This window comes from Colias philodice, chromosome 12, assembly GCF_061535455.1.
Source record: "Colias philodice isolate Cphi_HAF_F1 chromosome 12, ilColPhil1 Martin Lab GWU primary, whole genome shotgun sequence".
NCBI lineage: Eukaryota > Metazoa > Arthropoda > Insecta > Lepidoptera > Pieridae > Colias > Colias philodice.
In genome coordinates, this window is record NC_143097.1 from 3640017 (window position 1) to 3658446 (window position 18430).

General features: G+C 32.5%; 2 protein-coding genes across 4 annotated transcripts in view; both read right to left on the reverse strand.

The window, feature by feature from the left end:
• Positions 1 to 17382, reverse strand: part of LOC149483863 (regulation of nuclear pre-mRNA domain-containing protein 1B) — a 155383-nt gene extending 138001 nt beyond the window's left edge. Inside the window, exons 1-7 of one of the 3 annotated variants that reach the window (XM_089701351.1) lie at positions 17034 to 17382; positions 16558 to 16794; positions 16131 to 16339; positions 15250 to 15358; positions 14200 to 14375; positions 13462 to 13588; positions 8082 to 8652 (exon numbers count right to left, since the gene is read on the reverse strand). In XM_089701351.1, the coding sequence (XP_089557477.1) occupies positions 8609 to 8652; positions 13462 to 13588; positions 14200 to 14375; positions 15250 to 15358; positions 16131 to 16339; positions 16558 to 16794; positions 17034 to 17184 (1053 nt within the window). In that variant the 5' untranslated portion in view covers positions 17185 to 17382 and the 3' untranslated portion in view covers positions 8082 to 8608. Of the gene's footprint in view, positions 1 to 8081; positions 8653 to 10904; positions 13589 to 14199; positions 14376 to 15249; positions 15359 to 16130; positions 16340 to 16557; positions 16795 to 17033 lie in introns of those variants that run through there. The other 2 variants (XR_016316355.1, XM_089701352.1) reach the window with 2 other exon arrangements.
• LOC149483867 (sodium-dependent proline transporter-like) lies at positions 3337 to 7428 on the reverse strand. The gene is made up of 12 exons (XM_089701314.1): positions 7355 to 7428; positions 7221 to 7280; positions 6876 to 7119; positions 6353 to 6557; positions 6021 to 6159; positions 5742 to 5870; positions 5226 to 5451; positions 4880 to 4992; positions 4385 to 4510; positions 4042 to 4239; positions 3546 to 3707; positions 3337 to 3402 (listed from the first exon to the last, which is right to left on the reverse strand). The coding sequence occupies exons 1-12, from the start codon at positions 7367 to 7369 to the stop codon at positions 3382 to 3384; spliced, it is 1638 nt and encodes a 545-aa protein (XP_089557440.1). The 5' UTR covers positions 7370 to 7428; the 3' UTR covers positions 3337 to 3381.
• Positions 17383 to 18430: the final 1048 nt, after the last annotated feature.

Consider the following 18430-nt stretch of genomic DNA (forward strand, 5'->3'; position numbering starts at 1 on the left):
ATATAAGTTTCGAATCAGCTGATATATGTAGCTTTTAAGTGTTAAAAAATCATACAAAAAATGCACCATTTGGTTTATTACCCAAGTGTACTAAAAAAAGCGTAGTCTTATTACTTAGTCAATTTAAATGTTAAAATTGATAGCGTTTAGTTGTAACTGGGACATTATTAACAATTAACGATAAGCCTTTGTGTATAACTCGGTTGTTTTCGGATTGTGGGTAGCTCATAGTAAGTAGTGATACATTGGCAATAATTATAATTCACACTATTGCTAGGTGGTGTCTTCATACTAACAAATGTTTGTTATCGAGCCAAATTTCTATTTTTATCGTAACGCCATGCAATGGCATAGAAAATCGCGACAATTTGGAATTGTCTTTGTCTTTACATATATGCTTGATTAGTGTATATTTACGGGATTATCACGAAATAAGTTGCAACGTAAAGCATTCACGTGTTTAATAATTCGACTTATAATAATTATTATAAGATTTAAAGGACGTTCGTTGTATTTGCATTGATGCAGTTACGTAAATGATAAACGTAGATATCGAATTTATAAGAGCGCAGTGAACACTGACAATGCACAAATGTTAATTTATTTTCGTTTATTGCACGGTTTTTTGTTTTTAAATATTCGTGAACACATGGCTTTACACATAAAACGCGATAATATACTTTGTCTATGGTGTTAATGTTTTAGGAAGTAATGTACTTGTTTATGGGTAACTTTAAGACGTCGATGAGTACTTAGGGCCTGTTCTAGAATATCTTGCTAAGAGTAAAGAGTATAAATGTATTTCTATCTCGTGTCCTTTGAAATATAAGAAAGAGACGCGACTATTTTTAAATAAACTTAATAAACGGGTCCGAATGTACCATGAGACAATTTCATTCATTTTTAGTTTATCCATCGATATTTTTGAAATAAATCGTTATTTTATTCGAATTGTCACGTTTATTCCCATACTCCATCAGCTATCGAATAATTTACGTGTAAGCTAGCTTGTGACTGTGTGTTCACTCGTGTGTAAGACTGAGTGTAGGGTCCTGAATGTTTGTTATAATTTAACGAGCACATTATAATAGTGATAAGTTCGTAACCACAATGCTGCCTTAGTTAAGTTTATTTACGGGAGATGCTTCAATCATTAGCTCGTTTTTTTTTTAAGACGTAGCTGATCAGGCTTTGAGGCGATAGTATGATATATTTTCATATTTGAAATTGTTTAGTTTTATGTTGATGGTTTTAAATGTAGGTAGGGAGAAATGAGATGAGCATTCAATTAAATATAGTAATAGATTTGGACAATAAAAAGTTTTGTCTAAAATGGAATTAAATCTTTTTTAAGTTATATGGGGAAAGGTTTTTGACCAATGCTGAGCGTAAAATTGAAATGAAAAGCAAAAGTCCCTTTTAAACATGATCTATATCTGTACATTGTAAGCAAAGATGCGCCTAAAGCTTGATCAGTCCATTAGAACCCGGATAAATGTTAGAAATACGTGGACTAAGTTATTTTTAGCATTTGTAACACGCAATCCTAACGCAGTTGGCTGTGATCTTACGCGGGATTGATGTTATAAATTACATTTTAAATGCTTTATATGAATAGGATAGTGCGTTTAGATATATATTTTGTAGGGTTTTATTATTGTTAATCTATGAATTTTATTGTACTTCTAAATTCGTGGAAAGATTGACTTTATTTTAAAGCCTGGGGGCCAATATTATTATTGCATGTGGTTTTTATTTTTTTAAACGTGAAAATTAGCATATACAGATTAATAGAAATTAATAATTTTATTGATCAATATAATTTATATATCTGAAAGCACGATTTTATCTTCATTAAATTATTATTATTAATTCTGTCATTCGATCAATGTAAATATAACAAAATTGGTGTATATAATAATTTGTTAGTTTGTTGTAATTAGTAACGTTCCTGAATAAAGTAATTTTAATATAATCCGATCAAAATATATTATTACGTGCGTCTTTTTTATGTGTGAATAGAGATGGTAAGTGAGCAAGTCTCATTCTTAATTGTTCTCTATTATTTACTAATCGTGCACAGTACTGTAAGATCTAAATGTTAAAATACATCAAAAATGAATAGCCTCCTTGCGCAGTGGGTCAAAAATATCGATCTATCGATCCCAAAAATAGTACTGTCATTTTCTTTGAAAATTTCGTAAAAGATTATTATTGTGCACGATTAGTATATTTTAAGCAAGTTTTCATATACGTCATCCCTATTCACACATGCTGTGTTTGACTTTCTGTGTCAATATGATTTCGTTAAATCACCAAATGATCAAAAATCGATCGAATTATTTCATAAATATTTCCTTTTCATATTACTGTATCACAGTATTCCTATACACAAATAATAACCATCGTAATATGTATAAAATATATTTATACCAGATTAATATATATAGAGAACTGAGATCACATATTCCTTTTAAATTTACTTAAATTTAGACGTCTCATCACTATGAATTAGACCCAATTCGATTCTTTTCTAAGCTATGAAATACTTTCTTTCTATTACGCATTTTAATAAAAAATACTTTACATACTTACATAAAACAGATACTTCTATATACAAGTGTATGCGTGCTTCATTCATGAACTAAGTTAGCTGGTACTATACAGAATTGGGTCTTTAATTTTATAATAGATTTTTGTACATAGTGTAACCGCATGATAATCGAGTCTAGTCGGAACGAAATCTTGGCGATACGAACGAATTGAGCTAAAGACTAACCATTTCAACGCATTAAATTATTTCATAGACCAAATTGTGCAATAGAAAAATCAATTATATAACAATGAATATGTCAGCGGTCTATCTACTTAGGTTTAATATACACAGTATACTTATCTTAAACTATTTTATTATTTTTATATGAGAGGTTCGTTAAGTTATGTTTAGTTTTAGCTGGTAAGATCCAAGGCTGTATTAAGGAGTGTTTTTCCCATTGAAACAAAAATCGGTTTAAGGCTGGGGCACACTTACAATCACACTGAAATTAACTTACTGTCAATTACAACGCGTAATTTGCAGTATAAGAATAATTTAATTTATGTACTCGGCTTAACCGTTTTGTTTTAACTGTTGTTTTGTGTAAAAATACTCCTGTTGATTGCAATAGATAACGCCGAATTATAAATCTAAATTCACACCTATTACGCGTTATATATTACGATCAACATTCCTATGTTGTTAAACTAAATGTGTGTATGACTAACTATAAAATAATCCTTTATTTTGGTAACTAATTGGTGTTATGAAAAATTTGTGAATAAAATATGGTGTCATTCTGAAAAATGCATTTTATTTATATTTTTCCTTTTCTCAATTTACCCTCACTTTTCATTCAGCATATTCTGGAAAAGAAGAATATTTATCAATAAAATTAGATATAAGAAAGAACTTTCTAATAATTTTATGTGTATAATATACAAATTCTAAGTTAATCAAACAGTACACAACAAATAATATTTTAAATGTAACCGTATGGAATATTTACTCGCACTCTAAACTTGAACACCAAGTACAGTAACACAACGACCGCAATCGGCAGCAGTGTCATGAAAACCAGCGTCCAGCCCACAGCAGCTTCAGCAGCCGGCCCGAGGTACATGCCCGATAGAAAGGTGGTCTGACAAAAAATTCTGTCGATTACTAAAACCTGTAGGAAATGTTGTTTCAAGTCGTCATTCAAGAATTTGGGAAATTGATTGTTCAATAGAAGTGTATACTGTACATAATTAAATACTAATGTATTTTCAGATGCTGCATTTGACAATAGAATTTTGAATATGAATCGGAGTAAAATTGAAGGTGTGTCATAATATTATCTCCGTTTGGTAACTTTAATGTGAAAGAAAATTACCAACTCTATCTTATATGCTATTTATGAATTATTTAGAAGTAATTACCTATTAAGTTTTTCTAAAATAGGCTTTTTAAATGTTAACCTAATCTAAGATTGTAAGTAGCAACACCATGCCCAGAGTACTTACCAATAACATCACAGGGGATAACGCCCAGCAAATTCTCAGAAATACACAAGGGTATTCCCCAACCGCGAAATATATATCTTCACAGAACGTAGTTTGACCATAGACATAAGTGACGATAAATGTTACCAGCGCTGCTATCGGCACACGAGGTTTTGATACAGGCCAACTCATGAGGAAATTCAAAATGTAAAGACCACCCTGAAAGATTGAATATTAAAAACTACGTTTCTTTACATTGCAGTCCTATTTTTTATACCCAATTTTTTAACAATATTATTATCTCTAAATGAATAAGTAATTTTATGTAAGTAACTATAAAATATTAATATAAATATCATTGTACCTGTGTACAAAGTGTAATAATTCCAATGAAACAAAATAGAACACAAATTAAAATAAGGAACGCCCATGTTATTTTCCGAACCAATCGTCCAGTAAATGAAGATATTATTGTTTGCACCAGTAGAGCCTGAAAATTGTATTTTATTATACTTAATTAAATCAGTTTACCTATATTTTGTTCATATAAATTGGGAATAAGGGCGCTTTTCCACAAGATATGTGCGCGGATGCGTTGCGAGGGATGCATGGTACCTACCTACTTGGCTTGGCTCAGTCTCAAATGACAATAATACCTATAGATGTACAGTAATTAATTAGTATCAACGTCTATTATAAATAAATAATGTTTGTATAATGGCGATTTAGTATTTTTTATGGTAAATAATCGTTTATAATCAGGTGACCCAGCCCGGTTGACCGCTCTTGCTTAAAAAAAGACACAATTTTTCATTATGTTAATAATATGTATATAATTTTAATTTATAGGAGCAATTACCATTGAAGAGAGCGATAGAACAAATAGCGTGAAGAACACAATAACAGACCAAAACTGACTGCCCGGTATCCGCGCCACATAGTCCGCCCATATTATCATTGATGATGATGCACCTTAAATACATACGATATTTATTAAGGAATAGAAAAAACCAAATTCAACAAACCAACTAACGAAAAAACCCCAATTGAATGGAACTATTTAACTTCGATTCTAAAAGCAACCACGACATATCTTGTAACTAGGTACTCCTGTCTTTTAATTTTTGCACGCAGTAGGCTGATTACAAATATTTACAAATGTGTCCTAACTTCTACTCGGTTATCCAAGTAACTTAAAACCTTACCTTTCCATATATTAGTGCTATTATCATAATCCACATACAATGCACCATGAGCTGCGCCTAGTATAAGAGCGCTGCCGGTACAACAACTTTTAGACACGGCAAACGCAAGAGTCGCCGTGTTCGCAAGCTTGTGTTTCTGTTTGAGACTATAAGATCCTAACATGACGAGAGTTCCCTGTGATATAGTCATCTGTAGGAAGGAATATTCTAGCGCGTCTCGCCAAATCTGTTGAAATAATTAATCGTGCTAATACCTACTTAGGTTGCTCAAAAAGTAGGTAGGTAAGCTGTTATTTCTTTGATTAGATTGGTTGATTGATTTAGTTATTTCTGATGGTTTATACGAAAAGTGATAATTTTATTTGTGTTCCTCACAAATAACTACGAAAATTATGATTATTAAAAATTATTGACGCATCTGCAAGGAACAGATCACAGGTGATTGTGTGATACAATATAGGTAAATGAAATACTATGCATAATACCCATTATCTATGTAATGATACTGGTTATAACCTGCAGGCCATTAGACAACACGCCCCAGTCGCACTCTTTAAACATTCTAGTCGCTCCTTTTAGTCTAAAAACACCAACTGCGCATGCAAATAGTACGAAGTAGGCTAAAACATCCTTAAACAAAACCATCTGTGAAAAAATTATATATTATAATTAATATACTTAATAATTACTATAAACATATTTAACCCACATCCTCCATTTCAATGTATGATCTACATAAGTACTAATATAACTGTAAAAAACTAGAACAATACCTAATTATATTTCGATAAGTACCTTCGAATAGCTGTAAATCCTCTTGCAAGCTATAAAGTACACCAGTACCCAACTTATAACATAGTAGACAGTCAATTCGGGTACAACGTTTCCCAAACCGCCAGAAAGACCGTTTCTTTTCAAATTCAGGACGAAATTGCTAAAGAGAATTGTAATAAATAAGTAGTAGTTAGCATGTAGTTAGCTCTTTTTGTGTCATTATAGTTCTTTCCCAAATAGTTAACAACTGGTTGGTTTATTTTTTGAAAACCATCCGTAATATGTTCCTACATGATGATACATAGTAGATAGTAGATATGTAGTACAGTAGTAGCTTAGTAGTAAACACTAACAAAAAGAATGACTGCGCGGGCACTTCGCTGCCCGTCGGTAGAGGGCGGTGTCTCGCTGCACACGGTGGGCTAGCTGCCGCCGCGCAATGCAGCCACGGCAGAAACGCGTGGAACGAATGCACCGTCAACGCGAGAGACCACGCGGAGACAATGCCGAGAGCGAGCACCGTGAATGTGGACGTGATGAGCATTGAGAAACCTATGCCTGGAGATGATTTTAACTTACTATGCTATTCTAGTAGGTACTAGATATTATAAAATGCGAAAATGCGTTTTTTTATTATGAAATAAAATTATTTGAGCAAAGACTAGCTTTTATTATTTATGCTAGGTAAGTATTACCTAAACTAGTATTATAAGAAAATAAAAGATGATTTTTTCTCGTTTGTTAAACTTATGAATGAATTCACAACTTCTGTATCAATTTCAGAAATCACTCTTCCATTAAAATATACTAGTTACCTACACCTATAACGATTACCATAGGCTTTTTTTTAAAGTAACGGCAATATGTAAATAATACCTCTAGCAATCGGTGCCATATCCCAGCATTTCAATACGCCTTTCTTTGATACCACGCCCAAAGCAAGCTCCAAGTAAAACATCGGATAAGCAAAAAATATACTAAATACATTGTACAGAAAAAGGAATGGTAGGAGTTTCGTAAAGTCGTGAAGATAGGGATGCCACCAGAGTTGTATGATTCCCACGCAAGAGGACAGCACTAACTGTCGATATGTTATGTTGTTTGTCCATCTGTCTTCAATCTGTTGGGAATTTGGGAAATAAAGAAATGAAAATAAAATTTCCATTAACTATGGTTATAAATTTAAAGTGTAGTAAGAATATTCGTCAATGATTTAATTACCAAAGGACCTTCCGTAGATACTGACTCTGTACTCTCAGTGAGGGTTTTTGTACGAGTACTCTGAAAGATTTGGTCTTATTAATTAATTTCTAAGTACTATTTGAACAAAATGTTTAAATTTATTGAAAAGCTACCACAGATTCCGTCATATTAGGCTCAGGTAAAATGCTAAATAATTAATATTTTTTTATCAAATTATTATTCTTGCAAATACTTGTCAAAACCACGTCAAAACTAAATCTTTGAGCAATAGATGATAGTGATGATAGTCATAATGTATGACTAGCGTTTAGCTAGTATGACTTCAGAATATACAGGTTATTATTGTTTATTGAATGACCATAAAGCCTATTATTTAATAAATCAAATCAAATTTCAAATTTATTTGTTTGTTTCACAATTTCTTACAACTCATATAAATTGTAGTAAATCCCTGGTTAACCCACTAGGAAAAACCTGTGCGGGGTCAACCAGTGACCTCCGTCGGCTTAGCATATTTTAACAATATGATTTTAACAGTACATATTTAGAGACAGAAATTTTTATGTAGGTACAATCTTCAAACTTAGTTAGCTTTAACTTTAATGTTGGTTTATATCAATTATACTGTATAACCACAGACTAATAATAATATACTACGTATACAAGTATAACTATAGAATACCATCAGTTCAGCGCCCATCCAACCTTTAATTCACTCATAAAAATAATTACTAACTACTTTATCTATTTTAAGAAAACAATGTAAAGGAATCTTGTCATATATGTAGAAATAAAATATTATAGAACGATGATTGTATGAAATTGCTGTAATATAAAGTGGCATGGTAAGGTATACTGAGGTAGGGGTAAAAAAATAAAAAACAGTTTTTAATATAACAATATGTATATATGTATTTGTAACTAATATCGCAGATACTAGCTAAAACTAAACATAATGCTTCAATATCCTATTTTACACGAGTTAAACTACAATTTGGTTTATTTTTAACAATAAATTGTTAATTACCTAGTGCAAAGTGCAAACCGGCGATTGAATATTGAACGAGCAAAACAATCATATTATATTTTTTTTAATAGTTCCTACAATAAGAATTAATTACTTTAATGGTCGAAAATTTATAATACAATATGAGTCTTTATATTATGATAGTTCGTTTCATTAGCCTATTTCTACGCTGGCCAAGTGCGTGTCGGCAAATTGTCACGTATCTGTCAATGTGCTACAAGGATCTTCTGGCACATGGCGAAATTGGGAACTAACACCGTCATCTTGTAAAAGGCTAATTGATGACAAATCGTTGAGTTTGTTGTTTGAATAATTTTATGATCTCATTTCAATAACTCAAACTAACAAAAACGCTGTCTGAAGAAAATTAGCTAGTTTCCTAATAATTTGAAGATCGGCTTAGCGGCTTCGTACCTAATTTCCCTGAAACAAAGGAATTGTTTTTACTCGGGCTTATTTCACACCCACAGTGGCCAAGTGCCAAAAGATCCGTGAAGGACTATCAAATTTTGTTAGTTCAATTTTAAATATTTGCATGCTGTTTCGTCTATCCTGTAACCTAGTTAGTCATTATTCTTTACTTTTCGTCAGTATTTAGCACCTATTTAGTGGTATTAGTTCAAAATTTGCAGTCTATTAATGTCTATGAATGAGGTGCATTTAATAAGATCGTACTAGGGACAAAAAGCGTTTATTTTAATTTCTATAGGCTGATGAAAGTCCCTTTAGAAGGTCTATAGAACCACTTAGAATTATTTGATTCTAAAAGAACATCGAGCATTCGCCGTTTTTAAATTTTATCGAAACGCACACCATGTTGCGGTGCGGTGCACGAGCATATTGTGGTAACATTTGACCGAGCAAAAGTTAATGTAAGTTAAAATTAAACATTATAGAGCATGGAGTAACATGACCAAGAAATGCTCTAGCCCTAGCATGTACCCATTACCCAACCAAAGATAAAATTATGTTATTTTTATATGTATACTAGCGGTCCGCCCCGGCTCCACCCGTGGTACATGTTTACGTTTTCTCTACATAAAAACCATCCTCTTACTTCAAGGAATATAATAAAAAAAGAATTATCGAAATCGGTTCAGCCGTTCTCGAGTTATGCGCTTACCAACACATTTTGCGATTCATTTTTATATATATGTATATATATATTCGTTCCCTGAAAAAAAAATGTTTTGGCTTATATCATATTTTTTGGCTCTAGTACGATCTTTCTGATACATATTTCTTAATCTAAATGCGATAAAACTGATTGCGTATAATTTACGCTGCAAAAGGCAAGTGCGAACATTTATAATTAATATCAATAACAATTACATTTTGTACATTGACTTGGCGTCACTCCAGCATTTAATATCTAAGGGTGCATATCCACAAATAATGTGCGAGGAATGTGTTTGTAAATAAAAATAACCAATAGTATCGCTTCAAACGCTAAACGTTAACTAACATTAATACTTAGGTTTTTTATTTTACTAACAAAATATATACTACGATATATACTAATCTATAGTAATATATACTGCGATATCCGAATTTTATGCAAAATAAAATAAATAAATAAAAAAAAGACGGGTTGCACTCCGGGAGTGCCGGCCATCCGTCTTACGCTTTTTCGATCAGGTCACGTGTCCTGACGCGAGTTTAAGATTTTATACACAACGCCGCTAAAGAAGTTTTCACTTCAATAAATAAACGCTTTAAACTAAATGAAGCGATATGATTGGTTCTTTACAAACACATTCCTCGCTACACATCCTCGCACATTATTAGTGGAAAAGCATCCTGAGCCTCATACAATAACCAATTTCTAGTAATTCATCTATATTTCAAGCCATTCTTAAACCTTAAATGACTACCAATGTAATATATTTGCTTTAAAGCACATCTTTACTTTTAAACTGTAAAACTAACATCATGTACATACTAATATTAGTAGAAAGCTAATATTCGCCAAAATTGATAAAAATATTGCTATTTTTTTGGTGGTAGTATTTTCTTAGCCAACCATACGTCATTTTATCTCTAATTAAACGCACAGCTCTATACCGGGTGTAATCGTTAAGTGTGCACAGGCGATTATTCCGTAACTATTACAAATATCAAAAAACTTTAAACTGATATTGAAAGTACTATACCTAATGTGTAAAATGACAATAATAACTTTTTTTAAATAAAACGAGAAATCTCCAAAAAATGTTACATGAAACGCTCCCATACATTTGATTTCCCATACATTTTGTATTCAAAGCAAATGTTCGAAATGACATCCACGTTATGGAATACCGTTGTATTCCGCATCGAGCTCTATTAACACTTTCTAAATGAACTTTCATTAAAATTTCCGAAGTAATTATAGCACAAAATCAAATAAAAAAGCAACACCTTCCATATTAAATGTTTGGAATAGTCATATTTCATACAAATGTATGGGAGCGTTTCATGTAACATTTTTGGATATTTCTCGTTTTATTTTTAAAAAGTTATTATTGTCATTTTACTCATTAGGTAGAGTACTTTCAATATCAGATTAAAGTTTTTTGATATTAAAGTCAAACTTTTATTACATCGTCTCAAACTTTTTGGTCTGTGTAGCGCATGTCGCGTGTATCGCGGCTGCCGAGTAGGTATACCTACTCGGCAGCCGACCGACACGCGACATGCGCTACACAAAGCAGTGTTCGGAACCGTTCGAACAGTTTCACACTTTGAGTTTCACTTTTACCGTGGTTTCATAAAACCACACAACATTTTTTGTCATAGTTCCGGAATAATCGCCTGTGCACACTTAACGATTACACCCTGTATATAATATATAGCTATTATAACTATATATTATATACTGATCTAATAAAAATGTATGAAATATTATTGCTTTTCATTGAACTGCATTTTGAGCAACTATCCGCATAAATAGTAAAAGATATTAGATAATAAAGATTTAGTTTCATAGCATTTAAATGCTTTAAAATGTGAAATTTTTAAAGAATAATAAAAATTTGATCGCGAGGCCGGATTCGAAGCATTATTTTAACTCGTATGTAAACACTGAAATAATGTTTCATATTGGTTTACAGTTGTTTAATATTCTCAATAGATGACCTGGAGTGTCACTTAGGGCGGCTGTACACGGACCGCTTCAAGCAGTTGACACCGACGGCTTGAAGCCGCGACCGCGCGGTGAACTATAGACATTCATTCACTGATACATGAGTTAAAAGAGCAACTATGGAGTTTCTTGCCGGTTCTTCTCCGTAGATACTGCTTTCCGAATCAGTGGTAAATTTTAAAATATGTAATGACGTTTCAAAAGTGCTTCTATTAGAAGTCTAATTGAATAAATAAATGTTTGAGTTTGAGTTTGTCGTACACGCACTGCTCGAGCGGTCGCGACTGCTTCAAGCCGTCAACTGCGCGGTTTGTAGCGACAGCTCGAGCAGTCAACGACCGACCGCTCGAGCAGTCCGTGTACGTCGCTCAGCAGTTAACTGCTCGAGCAGTCCGTGTATGGCCGGGCTTGGACACATAAAACCGAAAGAATAGAATAGGTTCGATTGTTCGACGCGGCCTCGTAATCGTTTTTTTTTTCTATTTTTTAAAAATTCCTTATATTAATAATTTTATAACTAGTTTCCGATACATTTCCGTTCCAATTGTGAATTTTTCTGACCAAAAATCCTGCTCGACTTGTTAAAGGCACATGTTCTGAATCAAATCGTTGCGTAATTACTAAGTATAGAAAATGTTTATAAGGCTTATTACAATATTTTTTTAATTATTGCATGTAGTAGCTAAAACAGCCAAGTTTAGCTTTATGTCATTTCCTAACATTAATTATGTTAGCATTTGTGAAAAATATGAAATACAATGAAATGCACTTTCCATGTCATTTTTGGGTTTGTACATATTGGACATTGAACAAAATCGATTGTTTTTTAATCATGCTACGAGGTATAACAAATATAAATTCGACAGTTAATGTGAAGAAAAAATTCGATAAAAACATCGTATTTATATTGTGCATGAAATCAAATCAAAACTAATACGTCATGTCAATATGATTATTTTATTTTATGGAAGGATTAGATTTGAATTAATAATTCAATAAGTTAAAGTAAAATATCTTCGTAATTATTTGTAGTTAATGTTAGTTTTAATCAAGGATGTACTATAAACTATTAGATTCACAATCCCCTATTAAGAGGTCGATATAAAAAGTCCGAGCGGCGTTGTATTATAAAAATATTTATGGAAATTAACACCTAATTTCGTTGCAGTAAGGTTCAAAGTCCACTGTAACACTCATTACAAAACTCTGCCTAATACACGCAGTTTTTCTTCGGACATTTTGTAAGCGTGATTGTGATGTTTATTGTACATCAATGAATAGAAAAATCAAATTACTGACATGGATGAATTAATAAATAAATTAGTCTCCTAAATTGAATATTTATAATATTCAACAAAATGTTACATTTTATGGCTGTTTATTAAAATATAACAAAATGTTACGAATATTTTTGGCGACAATTTGTCGCTTTTAATGCTACTGCGAGTGTAAAGTAGTGCTACTTTATCATAACTCTGAACACGCAAGGGTAGACGAGAAGCGAAAATAATATTGCTAACAATTATGTTTTAAGGTTTAGATACGTAATGCAAGAGATGGACGTACATTCTAAACAGAATATGCCAGGTGGTCGGGAATAAACTAAATTTTACAAAAATAAACTTATAATATTGTCGTTGAAAGAATAAAAGTTTGTATAGAAATATCCAAGTATAGATACAGTGCAAAAAGTTAAAACGTTACATAATTATTCTAATATGTCAGATAAAGATTACTCGTCTTATCTTTAGCACAGCCATTAATTATGTAATTTTTGTGAACACTTATTTATTTTGATATTTCCCACCTGGCAACCCACACTTCTCGCTACCCTCATAAAGACAATGTCAAAAATCGAAATATACACGCAAGAAGCTTATATCTAATACACTGGAGATTTCAGTATGAACATTAACTTGTAACAAGAAAATATGACCTTGAATGACGCCTGTATGTTTTTTATCCCTTTCACACCTAGGTAGTTAGTTAGGTTCAACGTCATATTTTCTTGTTACAAGTTAATGTTCATACTGAAATCTCCAGTGTATTAGATATAAGCTTCTTGTATACACGTAATATAAATATATTTCAAACGCTAAACAAATCACCAGCAGAGGGTAAAGGCGCGAGGCCGCCGGTCACATCGGGCAATCTAGAAACGTCTGGAAGGTTCTCGATGTGGGACTTCACTTCTGCTTTAACTGCGTACATCTTTTGCAGTTTTATGTTGTATTCCTGTAAATAAACGCGAAATATGAATAGAGGGGGAATTCATTACGATAATAATTAAATCATTATTTTTATTTGTTCCTAGATGGCGCCATATTGATCTTAGTCATCGTGACATATGGATTTAAAATACTTTTCTGGATTCCGTATTTCTTTATTTACAATAATACTTTAATACTTTTTCCGGAATGGATTACCATTCACACAGGGTTTTTTATAACCGCCGCAGATTTTTTTACTTTTTATTGCCATGGACATTGTTTCCCACGTGTAAGTTTAAAAAAATTATTTGATCCGATTCGTTTACACCAGCTTTTAACAATTCAATGATTTTACATTATTAAGCTATTGCATAGCTTCTATCGCGGGCCTTGAGCGCGGGGACCGAATCCAGAAATTCCGTAACGAAAAAACCTCACGCTCCCCACTCCAACGGGCGCGGAGGTGTGGCTTGAAGGCATAGCATGCAATAGCTTTACAGCGGCAGTCCCCGAGTGCCACACGTCTTTTTTTTGCATTTCTATCTATCCAGATTAATATCCAATTTGTGAATTTGCTAGTTTATTGAAAATCTAGAAAACCGAAGCCATTGAATTTATTCTAGTGTAGGAGCTCACCTCGAGTCTAGCTTCCGCATGTTTAGCCAGATCCTTCTGTGCTTGCGCGAAGTCTCTCAACATGGCGGCCACCTTCCGCCGCTTCTCCAATTCGTCGGAAAGACGCAAATTATACTCCGCCAGTAATTCCACAGCCGAATTAACAACTGAACTTAAATTTAACGCAGACTCCTTATCTATAAATAAATGATAAAAAAATATGATTCAGAATTCTTTTAAAACCTTCATTGTTATTAATGTAAATTTAATATTTGATATGCAAAGAGAAGTCAAAAGATTATATCAATAGTATGGTTCGGTAGAATTCCTACTATACATTAAATACTTACAAAAAAAAAACCTGCTTAGTGATCTTAGCGCGATATTAATAACGAAACAAACAAGACAAAAAAAATACAGATGCATAATAGAATTAACCCTGTGGCTAACGTGGACTGAACGAAATAAGTGAAAAAATTAGCTCAGTTATATTATTGAGCATTCTTTGAACACAAATTATTGTCCTTATGTATATTTGGATATGAATTAAATAAGACAAATAGCTATGTTATTAAAGGATGAACTCAAAACTAATTAAAATTATGATTAAAATTATAATTAAAAAAGTGTGGTTTAGGGGTCAGGGCACATTAGAAACACAATCAAAGGAATTGGGGTGTTATCCAATGCACATAACAAAAAACTTATAAAATTAAATAAAGACGAAAAATTTGTAAATAAAATATACACTACACTATCTCAACATTAAAATATATAATAATATAGAATTAAAATTAAAATAAATCAAGTATTCAAAATTCTATCAGTCAACGATAAAAATGTGCTAAATAAATAATTATGAGAAATATTGATTGACAACAATATTTCTTATGGATTGCATTTTTAAAGTGGGATTATTATTATAAAAAGGAAATGTTCTGATTATTCCTACCTACACAGCTACTTGATATGAGAATAAATAAAACAAAAAGATGCAGTAAATATTTATTTTCGTTGTTTTTACATTTATTTTTATTAGCCACATATTTAATCTCAGTATATACAAATTACCTTCCAACTTAGACAATAATTGCACTTCTGAGACTTCTGGGGGGAGAGATGCAATCCTTTCTCTCACTGCCTCGTCACTTGAAGCACTTGATTCCAATTCTAACAAAGCCTGAAAAAGTTTTTTGAAAAATTATAAAAAATATATTAAAACATGAATGAAATGTAGCAGCTCTTTTTCATAAAAAATTGGAGCAATATTTGCTATTTTTACAAGGTTATTGAAATGTCTATATGGATTGGAAAATCTCTATTTGGTATCATACATTGTCAAGCATATTTGGTGTGTCCAAAGTCCATTGCAGTTCATTTATGTGCCCACACATGATTGTAGTACTTAATAAAATAAAGTATTCACCAATTTTTTGTGAGTAATCCTATTGCAGTTAGACCTCTATAGTTACATAGATTGTTAATCTAATAGACTCAAAAAATATTGAACACATACTACACAACAGATTTTCATGTGGTTTGCCTATAAACTAGCTAATGATTTACGAGGTAGTGACATAAAGCCAGAGCATAGTTAATAAAAACATAAAAGTGATTAAAACATTTTATGATTGATTATTGTTTATTTCAAGGTTTCACATTGTAACTAAAAGTGCAGTTGCATCACGTACAAGTGTATAGGTTGCGTCATGTAAAAAGAACGCTGACGGTTAAGCTGCGCATTGGCGATTTATTGGTCTATTTGGTGTTATGAGTTGGTATAAGAATAACAAATATGTCGTTGCGAAGCCACGACTCGAGAGCCTACTTCAAAAATAAAATAAGCAGCAAATAACTTACGTGCTAAACTCGATACATGCCAAAACACACCCCATCACTTTCATCCAGCATTCTTTTTACATGATTCGCATTATATAATAGTTTAACATTACCTTGATGAGTTCTTCAGGTTCCGGAGGGTCACCAGGAGGGGTTTTAGGGCTGAGCGTGATGTGTGTTTCAATTTTGCCATCTACTTCAACTTTAGTCTCGCTGTATCTTTTCTCTCTTTCCAATTTGGGTTTCTTCTCTGGATCCTTTGCTTCTGTGTCTGTGGACTTGCGTTTGCTCACTTTCTTTGGTATCGCGTCATTAGGGTCAACTGGAAATTGATAGAACAAATATGTTTATATGATAGAAAAATTATAAGTTTAAACAATGATAATAACAAAGAGAGATAATATGTGCACTGTCTTCTAATTTATATTGATAATTTTTTGTTTTAGGTTCAAATCTTGAACATTAAGTCTATGTTTAAAATTATAACTTTTGTGCAAGACAATTTTTATATCTCTATGCCTACTAGATAATTGTACTCACCAGCCTCCTTAAACTCTTGTATTTTCTTTGCATCATACACCCCTCTCTCTTCCCAAATCGCAAGTATTCTATGCAAAGAATGTTTTGTCTTGGTATTTATACCAGTCTTTGCCATTAACTGAAATGCTTCCACAAGTACCTCACCAAATGATTTGCCATATTCTGGTCCTTTCTTCTTGCTATTCTGTATAACGTCATTTGCCAGATACATAAATGTAAGCTGCTTGCTGTCTTTGACTGAAAATCATCATGTTTTTTAAGGTTATAATTTCAATGAACCGAAATATAAATCGTACAAAAGTACCTTCTTACACATGGTTTTAAAAATAGAACATATCTAAGCAAATTGGGACAAGACTTTCGAATAATCAAGATTTGCAGTGGAAAAAGGAATACATTGCACTGATGCAATAACATTGTAAAATATTTTCGAAATTCAAACTCTCAACAGATTACAGAAGTATACATTGACTTACCTTTATGTAACTCTTTGAACCACGTTTTCACAACGGCAGCATGGTGTTTTCTATGATGAATTAGCCATAGGGACAATGTTTGAATACTTTGTTGGCTTGAGTTCAATTCCTGCAATTTACGGATTAAAGCATTTTCCGTAAATCCAGCCATACTTACTTTAGTACTCGTCTTATGAGATGAGTCTAAAATTTTATTAACAGCACCTACTTGTTACACTCGACTCTTATCATAATATTTAGTAATTCACAATTGTAAATTGTTGTTCTTTTGACGTGTTTTGTAATTTGTTAATAATTTCAACGACAACAACTTATTTCTAGAAAAAAGAAATGGCGAATGGCCACAGCTAATGGCGATCTAGTCCAAAGACTATAGAGTATAGACTATAATAGTTTCCACAGTCTAGACTAGACTTTCTAGGAATGATGATGATCGAAATATATTGAGATGATAAAATAAATATTATTATTATAAGTATATTCTACTTTATTGTTTAAAATTATTTACACAACTCGGATTATTTAAAACTCGCGTTTACTACTCTTATTTAAAATACTTCGGTGGTGATATTATGTAAACCACACAACTAGTCCAAGTGAGAAGCAAGAGTATATTTGTTCTGTGGTGAGAAGGCTCCAGCTCTAGGAGTTTGTCCTTGTCTAACGTTTTGTCGCGTGATACTGGTTAAAAAAAAGGAGGAGGATTTACGTGATTCTTTTGTTTGATGCGAATTGGTCCCATAAAAATTTATTCGGATAGGCCAGCTAGTTTTTAATTTTAAGAGGATTTTTGTCTGATCTCGATGACTTAGGTATTTGAAATCTAGCAAGTAACTTTGATTCACTTCACGGTAACCGATTTGGCTGAAATTTTGTATAGGTACGTATGTAAATTGGATAGCGATGAAACATCAAATCAGATCAGATTTGATGATAAAATAGGAAGGTGGCCATAGGAACTGAAAACTCTATAATCGAGTCAATATATTAATATTGACTCGATTATAGAGTTTGGGCTAGTTTGATTCGTGTTGAAAAATACACTAAAAAAAGACGTGTGGCACTCGGGGACTGCCGCGGTAAAGCTATTGCATAGCATGCTGCATGCCTTCAAGCCACACCTCCGAGCCCGTCGGAGTGGGGAGCGTGAGGTTTTTGCGTTACGGAATTTCTCGATTCGGTCCCCGCGCTCAAGGCCCGCGATAGAAGCTATGCAATAGCTTAAAAGTATTAAATAAAATAAAAATAACTACGTTAAAAATTTAAAAACAAACCGACTTCAAAAACGAAAAGAAAAAAAGATTTGATATTAATTATTATTAATTACGACCTATTGGATGTGCTATTTATTAAATAGGTTATAAGTCGGTACTCGGTACCAAGCACTCACTTAGTAC

Coding starts and splice junctions, on each gene's coding strand:
- LOC149483867 (XM_089701314.1), bottom strand. Junction 5,871..6,020: donor GGATTTACAGCTATTCGAAG/GTACTTATCGAA, acceptor ATTTTTTCACAG/ATGGTTTTGTTTAAGGATGT. Junction 3,708..4,041: donor TATCCCCTGTGATGTTATTG/GTAAGTACTCTG, acceptor CATTTCCTACAG/GTTTTAGTAATCGACAGAAT.